This window comes from Hemibagrus wyckioides, linkage group LG09 (genome assembly GCF_019097595.1).
Source record: "Hemibagrus wyckioides isolate EC202008001 linkage group LG09, SWU_Hwy_1.0, whole genome shotgun sequence".
Classification (NCBI taxonomy): domain Eukaryota; kingdom Metazoa; phylum Chordata; class Actinopteri; order Siluriformes; family Bagridae; genus Hemibagrus; species Hemibagrus wyckioides.
The window spans coordinates 27,883,938-27,894,311 of NC_080718.1; the positions used below are offsets into that span (position 1 = coordinate 27,883,938).

At 39.5% G+C, this 10,374-nt stretch overlaps 1 protein-coding gene across 1 annotated transcript; it reads right to left on the reverse strand.

Annotated features, from left to right (window-relative positions):
- Positions 1-527: 527 nt before the first annotated feature.
- On the reverse strand, positions 528-4,270 carry fam167b (family with sequence similarity 167 member B). The gene is made up of 2 exons (XM_058398582.1): positions 3,874-4,270; positions 528-2,649 (listed from the first exon to the last, which is right to left on the reverse strand). Exons 1-2 carry the CDS (start codon positions 4,264-4,266, stop codon positions 2,386-2,388), a joined length of 657 nt encoding a protein of 218 aa, XP_058254565.1. The 5' UTR covers positions 4,267-4,270; the 3' UTR covers positions 528-2,385.
- Between the last annotated feature and the right edge of the window lie 6,104 nt (positions 4,271-10,374).

The window sequence follows — 10,374 nt, forward strand, 5'->3', positions numbered from 1 at the left end:
TCAAGTCATTTGGTCCAAATTTGTAATATAGATGTATAACGATAAAGTAACTGTATCATTATCTTAAGAATTCTGTATACACTGCTAAATGTCAATAAGAATGCACTTTATAACATTTAGAACAGTGATGTTTTAATAACCTGTAATAAACATAGTATTACCTTTAAACCTAGACCTGAAAAGCACATATCTTTCACTCCTATATTTAAAACATAAACCTACACATTAGATGTTGTATGTTAGTTTTATTTGTTTGGCTGTAGGATGTCTAAATTCATAAGAAAGGTGTCATTTGGAGCATTTCATGACCATTAGTGATCATAAGTTTAAGTATTAACTTTCTCAAATCCTGTTCGGTCCGCTCCAAAGTAAACACTGCTGTACAGTTTAAAGTGCTGACTGTGTTATATACAGGATTTCAGGAGGGTTTTGAAATCCTGAAGGTTGGAAATTCTGCACAGATATCACTACCGCATTTATCCCAAGTCATAATCCTGAATTAGAAATATTTCCAAACTTTCCCCATGAAGGATTCCACATGTAGTTGCTTTTTTAATGGATTTACAAGTCCAGATATGTACAGATGTGATACTGGACATTTTAAAAAGCTTTATGAATACAGGCTTGATAGTGAGAAAGCACATACAGTAGACAGTAGACGTGTCCAGGAATTCTGAGCTGGATTTTTGGGACACAGCCAGAGATGGGGATGAGAAGGAATAGAGAGTGAGAACCAGTCCAGCTCCATGCCTGAGGTTTGTTTTAACATTTCAATCTTGATGGGAATGATGATGTCCAGGTCATCCTTTATAACTCGGATTGGTTCAGTGTTCTGCTGAAGTTATTTACAGCTTGTATTATTTGCAGGTCCATTTTAGAATGTTTCGTGTTGACAATGAAGTACATAAAGCTGGAACTTCCTTGGAGTGGAGTGTCTCATACGTTCTCTCCGTTTATAATTGTAATGTTACAGTTCCTGTTATCACTCAGCTATAAACAGCTACACAGATTAATCACCTCTGTCCTGAACATGTCTGAAAAGTTATCGCATTACCACTTGAGACACTATTTATAAATGTTAAACAAACAGAAAAACTTCCTTACAGACAAGCATATCAATAATTATACATGTTTTATGTCCTGGTGACTATTGAACACGTAACATAGTGAGCAACCTGTGCTCACTATGTTACGGCAGTGCTGCGGCAGTGCTACGGTTTCTAGAAAACACCTTCTGACCAATCAGAAGCCAGTATTACCAGTGCTGAATTTAGTCCCTATGATCAATGGCCTCTTTCCTACATTTTTTTGTCAGATATAGTTTAGGGTATTTTATGGGATCTTTTGCTTGATTTCTGTAAACAATGATGGCATTATTTGTGATTTTGTTGTATATTCTGTTCTGCTATATATTGATGAATGTACTGTAATGGACATGGAGGCAATGTGACCTTTGTTTGGTGTCATTTGAACCACTTCTTTAAAATGGCCTGACCATAATCTGTGTAATATAAGTAATATATAATTTTTCAAAAATGTTCATTAGAGAAAATACTCAAGTAAAATTTTAAATTTAATCTTGAAAAAAAATTCTATGTTTCCACCTTAAGCTTTTGACCTTAGCGGAACACACACCTTAATCTTAAATAAATTTTCACTTATCTGATGATCCTGATCAATCCTACTGACGATCTTAGTGTTGAGTGTTTACACCCATGACATTATGACATGGTGTTAAGGTCAAATGACGGTCAGTGGAGTCCCAGTAGAGTTGAAGATGGTGAAGAGGATGAATCTCCGCAATCTTAGGTTTAGTTTATCTTTGGTAGACATTATGGCTTATTTCCTTGGGGACAATGTTCTCCAGCCACCAATCTTTTTATATATATATTTAATGATCTTTATTTGCTTTCAGGTTACTTGTGTTTATCAACAAGGGTGCTTTTGTCACACCACAACTTGAGAGGAAGTTGGAGGTCTGGGTCAGCCTAAGCACAAGACCAGGAGTGGAAGCCTTGTAGTGCTTGAATTTAATATTATGATGTCAGATGTGATATATCTGAATTTTAAGAAGTTTTAAAGGCATCACATTCTCTGGCAGAGAGAATCTTAAGATTTTGCTGAGCTTCAACGCTTGAAGATTAGCAAAACCACAGGGCCCTGATCTCCATGAGTTCAAATATGTAAGCTCAGCTGTAAGCTTCTGAGATCTTTTGTAAGCTGCAGATCCCATCTCCAGCGAATGGCTTTCAGAAGTGTTCAGAAGGACATGAATGTCATTAAAGCTACAGATCTTTAGGAGCTGTGAACAAAACTTCCAGAAGCCTGTTACATGGTCTGTCTGTAGCTTGTGAGATCTTTCAGTCTCCAAGGATCTGGAGGTGTTCAGCAGAGGGAGAAACGGCGGGCGTTGAGGTTCATCTTGGTGAGGCCCAGGTGTTTGAGCGGTGTGGACAGGGTGAAAGCGGCCTTGAGAGGCACGTCACACAGCAGGTCACACTCCTCACCGCACTCCTCCAGCTCCAGCGCGGCATCGTCCAGCATCTCCCGATGCCCATCACACACTCGCTCCACCTTCAGACGGTGCAGCTCTCCACGCAAACGGATCAGCTGACGTGCCAACCGCTGGTCCTGCAGCTGCATTTCCCTCTGAAACACACACACACAATTTCAGTTTTTCACAACTCCATTCATTTAAGCTTTTCACAACTTTCACACATTTCCTTCTCTTCTTATACAAAGTCAATGAGTTAGAGAAAGATTAATTTCAGTTTTAATTCAGCTTTAATTCACTATTTCAGTGACTCAGATGTTCCCATACGTTGAGTTGACTGTCTGTAAATAGTCTGGAGGTTTCCAGAAATTGATGTAATGACTTTCTGAAGCTTCTGAATGCCAAATGTCATAAGTGGAGATTCATTTAGAGATGCCATCTCTTGCCATTGGAAAATGAAAGCAACGCAGCCAAAACCTCAGCAAAAAAAACTGAGGACCTTTAAAGATTCTGTTTATGAAGGTTACTGCAGTCACCAGTGCAAACATCTGTATGCAAATATAATAGGACAACATAGATCAGTCAGGAACGAGGAACACATGAACTCTTAGGGATGAACAAACTTTGGTGCTAAATGTTAAACTGAAACTCAAGACAACAACAAAGGAGTTGGAGGCATCAGATGCAGAGTATGTACATCCACCGTTAAGATAGTTCTACATCACCATGTCCCGAAAGGTTGCCATGGCAGGAAGAAGCCCCAACTTCTAGATAAGCGTCAACAAGGCAGATTGTGAAGCATGGGGGTGGCAGCATCATGCTGTGGGTTGTTTTGCCAAAAGAGGAATTTTTTCTTGCCACATCACAAAATAGATGGCAACAAAATCCTCAAGACATCAGCAGAACAATGGTCCTAAACATCCTAACCTCTGAAGCGCTGACCTGAATCCCACAGAAGATTTGTGGCCTGAAGTGTGAGGATGGAAGCTCATAACCCGGACTGAGTGACAACAGTTCATTCAGTAGGAATGAGCAAAAATTCCTGGCATAGTATTGTGAGAAACTTGCAGAAGCTTACAACAAAAGTTTGATTCAAGTTAAAGACCTGTGTGTAAACTTTTGACCCAGTGGAAATCTGATCTGGTAAATAAAAGCTGAAAGAAATCTTTTTCTAATGAGTTTTTATTATTTTGAAATGAACTCTTATGGAAAAAGGCTTAACAAAGAAGTGTGTTGTTTCATGGAATGTGTTTCATGGATCGTGATGCTATAAATGTAATAGAATTAATTGTAAATGTAATATCATCATCATCATCATCAACAACAAGAACATAATAATAATAATAATAATAATAATAATACAGAGATTATTTTCCCACCAGTTCATTTCGCAGCCACTGCAGCGCATCGTCCATGGACCGGAATCCGCAGATGTCTCGCGGGCCATCGCGGTCCTCGCGCTCTGCGGTTACGGTCGCCTCACGCGCGCCTCGGTAGCCGTTCCACGACCCGCTGCGCACGCGCTCCTGCCACTCCAGGTAAGAGGGTCTGCGCGTCTGCAGCTTCAGCTTCTCGGTGAGAGCCTTCACGCTGTCCAGGTCCTCCTCCGAGCTCTCTTCCGGCTCCTTACTCTCCATGCTGCTCGAATGCTCGCGCTTAACGGAGGCGCGTCTGGTCTCAACACGAAAGCAGAAAATATTTATAGCGCGAGAGCACGCGCTGTGTTGTGTTGTGAGTGTGTGTGTGTGTGTGTGTGTCCGCCCACAAGCCATGGGAGAGGAGAAGGTGTCGCTGCTCATGATCAGTATTTCCCACGTGATTCAGAATTCAGGGCTGCAGCGATACGTGGTGTGTCGATTGATATCGCGAGTTCTTCGATATTCTCCTTGGAGAAAAAGTGATACTGATACTGAGTGATATAAGGCACAGTGCTTTAATGTTGTAATGTGTTGTTTAACTCGCTCTAATGTGAACAAGACGATGACAGTGTCGGTTAAAATGTGTGTTGCTCATTGATGTGGTTTATGGAACATTGATGGAGCATTTATGGAAAAGTCTCCAGTGTCAGAGGCAAAGCTGTAACTTTACGTTTTCTGACATGTTCAGGACAGAGGAGTCCACTCTTCTCTTCACAGTAACATGATAAGCTGTGAGGCCTGTGAGAGAGCGACTGTTTATAGCTGCTATAACGTTTAGCGAGAACAGGAAAGGACGGAAGTTTAATGTTTAATGGACATTTCACGCCATTAAATGGAACTAGAAATGGATAAATAATTATTTAACAACTCCTACTATTATATATTCACATTATGTTAGATTCAGTTTGTTGATACTAATATTTACAAAGGAGTATTTCCTTATTTCTACATGGGTTGTGGTTCTCAATCCTACGCCTTATTCTCTGCAGAAACACTGTGAGGTTTTATTTCCTAATAGCTCAATCTGCTGGTCAGAGTTTGGAACTACAGGACAGTGGGCACAGTGGAGTGAAAGAGTCTATTCAGGTTTAGTGGTTGATGTTCTTTTAAATAAACCATGATTACAGAGTTTAAAGCATATTTAAATCACATGCACCGCTTCTGGTAATCTTTGTTGTTAACCTAACTTAAACTTAGCCAGTGGTTTATGATTTAGACTGTTCAATACATTTCATGCTGGATTTGATATTGCATTGATTTTGGAAAGATGAGATGGAAAGATGATTGTAGGAAAAGAAAATAAGGGGGAAAAAACCCAAGTGTTTATTTTTTGTAATGCATGTCTGATTTAATTATTCTGCACTTACTCTATCTACACCCAGCCCAAGCTGTCTTTAGTCTTCAGCCACCCGCCACAGTGGCTTCTTCCACCTACATCATTTCTGTTAATATGTCTTATTCCTTCTTCTCTGGAGCTGAATAACACATCCAGGGACTAAGCCTAGGCCCTGAACCAGTCTAAACCTGAGCCTAATGTGTTCACTGTGATGGGAAAATCTCACCTAATGAATGGCTTGAACTCCTAAAAAAATGACAAGCCTTCCATTTGTTTGAGTGATGCCCAACTTCTCATTGAACTACCTTGCTTTTTGGTTAAGGAACCCAGGAAGTGATTCACAGTACCGAGAGCACAAATCCGTTCTCTCATTTCACTATGTACTCCGTCAGCTGTATGTGGTTGAGATGACAATAAAAGCTTCTTGACTTGACTTGAAATCCCCTTCACCAGAGCAAGAACAAAATGAGCTAATTCGTAAACATTGTCTGTAGCATTACAGAGTAGATAGATAGATAGATAGATAGATAGATAGATAGATAGATAGATAGACACTTTATTCTTCCCAGTGGGAAATTTACAACTTCCAGCAGTATCCATAAACATAGGTAATAAGGCATGCAATAAATACTGAAAAAATACTAAATACTAAAAATTTAAAGGTAATAAAGGTAAGGTTTAAGGGCCTGTGCAAAAACTGAGTGTAAAGTGCATCGTGTACAGTTTGTAGTACAGTTCGGGACAGTACTACCCCCCTTCCCCCCAGGTCTACAACTACACCCCCCCATCTGCTCCTCTGTCAGGAGATGATGCTGTGAAGTGGATGCAGTGGATTTCCCATGATTGACAGTCTCACTTTTACCCATAATGAAAGTGCATGCATTACCTATTATATCTGCAAAGGAGAAAATTCTAGTGTCTTATGAGGCACATGATTCTAATCATGGTAGGGAGAATACACATAATGTTGGCACTGGTGAACTAGCAGACGTTTTTATTGGGGTGAGGGAGGATGTTTCACAAAGGCAGTCCTCCCTCTAGATGAAAGACATGCCTTGTCCTTTTGTTTGGCCCACACCCAAACCACCAATCACTAGTCACTTGCAGGAGCTAACCTCTTCCCCATTCTGGAACACTCCATTCACGGTAAAGGTCAACCTCAGTAACAAAGCTCTTGATGTCACCCTGGATACACCCTTGATGTGCTTCCCTCTCAGAGGTTCATGCAAATTTACTTTCTAAAACTCTGTAAAATTTGCAAAAAGGCCAGCCTTGGATGGCTTAACCAGTTCAACTTGTGCACAGAGCAGCTAACCCTAGGGCTATTATTTGGATGAATATTGGCTTTCAAGTCAAATGTTTCTCTCACTGACACTGATAATTCCTGATCTTTCATAAACCCCCTCATTTCAGGAATGTTAAGGGCATCGACATTTACATTCCATCAAAAACTATAACACTTAGTGACACATCTCCCCTCCTATGTGAGCTAGAGAATGAATGGCTGGAGGAGTCAGAGATTAGAACTTTGAGGTAGACCAGTCATTTGTAATACAAGGAACACCTAAAGTGAGATCCTGCTGGAGCACACTGCAAGCTTGTTTAAGGTCATCCTGGCCCAAACCTAACTAACAGATCATTTAATTGATACCAACAAGGCTAAGTCCATAATTCTATCCCTTACCATAGTTCACTAGCAAAGAAGCAAATCACTGAGGACCAAAATTAAAAAGATGCTGAAGGAGAACTTTAGTGAAATAGATTCAGGCCCATGGGCCACTCCAGTTATGATTGTTAATAAGCCTTGTGGAGAACCTAGCAAATAAAGGAAGAGGCTGCAACAGGGTGACTTTGCAATGTACAAGTAAGAATTTCATTGCGTATTGTACACTGTGTTTGAGAACATGGCAAAGAAACTTCAGTACTTTATTTAATGTTTATTATCTCTACAGTAGAGGATAAAATACAAATATCCTTTCATGTACACTTAAAGCTTATAACATATATCTTATAACATATACCTACAGGCTACAGTATGTATTACAGTGGATTACACAAACATCTATTTAAGAAAACTATTCATTTAAAAATAAATTTAGCACTTAAATAGAGTATTGGAGTAACAATTCTAATGTAAGTAACAATTCTAATTTAGTTTATTGTATGCTGTTGCACTGATATTAATCTGATCAGCATCCCTGTTCTTCATTTCTTCATTGTCTCGTGCCAGTCTTGATTGCAGTGATATTCTTCATCTTTTAAGTGAAATAAATGAATGTTTTTGATATAATTAGTTGAAGAACATTATTAAGCAGATATTAGAAGTCAAGTTAAGTCACTTACCACAAATGACATGGTAGCAAATGAAGTTCGTTTTCTCTTCGCAGTCTCTGTTCTCCCAGACACCAGCTCTGACGTTCCATGCTCCACACCGGAAAGGCTTGGCAGGGCATGAAGGCAGTGAAGTCACCCTCGCGTCATTTTTCAGGTTCACCCAGAACCATGAGCCATCCATGAATCGTAGACTGGTCCAGAAGGTGGGTGTCAGAATTTCTGTACTCCTGTTGTTGACCACAAGGAAATCTGTCACCGAGGTGAGGCTTATCAGGTCAGTGTAGTACGTTCTGCAGTACACCAGAGCCTCCTCCCAGTTCTTCATCTCCTGAACCACAATCATCTGAGGTGTCCAAGTGTAGCAGAAGAAGTTCTGTTCTTCTGTACAGTCTTCATTTTCCCACACATTCCTGCTAATAACCACACAGTTTTGTCTGTCAAGATTTTCAGGTTGCCCATTTGCCCACATTGAGAATGCCAGTACACGTCCATCAGACCACTGTGTAAACATTGTGTCGTTATTTTCTTTTCGGAGGCCGATCCAGGAGCTCTCATATGCCAGACCACTTGTTTGACTTTGAAAACTTTCAGATTCCCATTCTGAGTCAATAACTGACAGGTCTACATAATAATTCCTGCAGTATTTCTGAGCATCTGTCCAGGTCAAATGTTCATTGATATAAATGTGTTTTCTGAAGATAAGACCTGTGGCTGCGTCTACTGTCAGCAACAGGAGGATGGAGAGAACAGACATCATCCCTGACCGTGGTGAGATTGAGCTCGGCTCTGAAGAGTTTACAGGAATTATATTTAGTGACTGCAACACCCAAATCAAAATGCAAAACTAAGTTGCCGAACTGAGGGAAAGGAAAATGCAAACTTTATGCAAGTGCAAATTGGGCATTATCTAAATCTTTTTTTTACTCTAAAAGTGTGTTTTTACCCTTCAGCAAGATTCTCAATTTTATATGTATTGGAGGAATAATGAAATCAAGTATTTAATGTAAAAAGAAAATAAATAAGATAAGATAGAAGGGGGTTTTGTAGCAACAATAAACAAATGATTTATTTGAATAGAGCGTTAGATTCTGGTTCACAAAGAACTGAACTAAAGAACAACAATACAAATAATGAAAATGAACTTTGGGTCAAAAAAAGGTTTTTTACTAGACTTTCATTAGCAGCACCATTACAATTTGTAAGTAAACAAACAGTACATAAAAACAAAATGAAACAAAAACATTTTACTGCCTGTTTCACGCTCTAGGGAGTTTTAGTTGCATTTACGGTCACGAGTCAATGCAAATGCATGTAGTAAAATCCAAAACAAATCACCACTGAGTCACATTTTTTTAAACATAATAATAATGAACATAATAAAATGAGTTTGTATCGTTGGAAAGAATAAAAATTTAGTTGTGAGGCAGGTAAAATTCCAGTGTGTAGTGTTTCACTGATGCCGAATAATGGACATCATTGATGAACAAACATTACCAGGCAACCTCTAAAAGCGTTGTTTACTTTTTATGGTCAAAGCGCAGCCAAGTAAACATATTTACAGTTTGCACTGTTTGCACCTTTTTGCACACATTGCACTTATGTAGCTAGGACAAACTTCTGTCCTTAGCTCTGTGTTGTTGTTTCTGTTTTGTAATTATACGTTGTATGTTTTCTATGTAGCACCAGGGTCCTGGAGAAATGTTGTTTCATTTCACTATGTCCTGCGTCAGCTATACATGGTTGAAATAACAATAAAAGCTTCTTGACTCTTGATTATTAGTCCAGATTAGTCAAAAAAAAATCTTTACAAAGCCATTATAATTCTGGAACAAAATGGACAGATCAACAAAAGAATATGGAAAAGGGCAGGAACCACACATGATCTGAAGCAGATCTTCACCTGATCGCAGAATTGGTTCCTTTGTACTTACTGTTTAAATGACTGCTGACAAAAGCAGCACTTTTGAAGCATTCTTGCACAACAACCCTAGACCATTAAGGGTAAGAAGTGGAATGTTCTCCAATGTTCTCTCTCAGGCAACTGACCTGAATCCCGTCGATCAGTTGACCATAATGAGCTGCATTTCATGAAGTCAGAACACCCCGAGAACAAGCAGGAAGTGAACACGGCTACAGTATTGGCTTGGCAGAACATCACTAGGGAAGATATCCAGTGTCTAGACTTCAAACTGCAAATGACTAAAAAAGAAAAGATTTTATCACCTGACAGAAGTAAGGTTCCAAAAAAAGGTGAGCCTATCAAACTATCAATGCTATCAATCTAGCATCCATTTAATACACTACAGGTGTACGAAGTTGTTCTCTTTGAATTGTAGTGGTCTGGATTGGAAATGCCGTTATGTATCCTTCCTTCCTCTAGAATAACATACTTATTATACCAAAATACTCACATGTAATGTGAGGTGGCGATAGTGAGCTCCGCCAAATCAGCAAACTGGCTTTCACCTTCATATGAAGAAGTTACACTGTCAGTTGTTGTTGTTGTTCTTTCGGCTGCTCCCTGTTTTGGGGAAATCAAAACAAAACAGGGAGCAGCCGAAAGAACAACAAGAAGTTACACTGTCAGTACTGATGAAAGATATGTGACAGGGATAGACGAAAATATGTGCCATCGCCTCTTCCGTGCATGCAACATATGTCGGAACTCAGAGCCCCCTCCGAGTGGACATATCACAGGGTGGAATTTTTGTTTGTATCTATTTCTCTTAGCTTTCCCAATGACCTCCACAAGCTATAAAACTTAGCCGAAATAAAAGAGATCTCAGTCAACA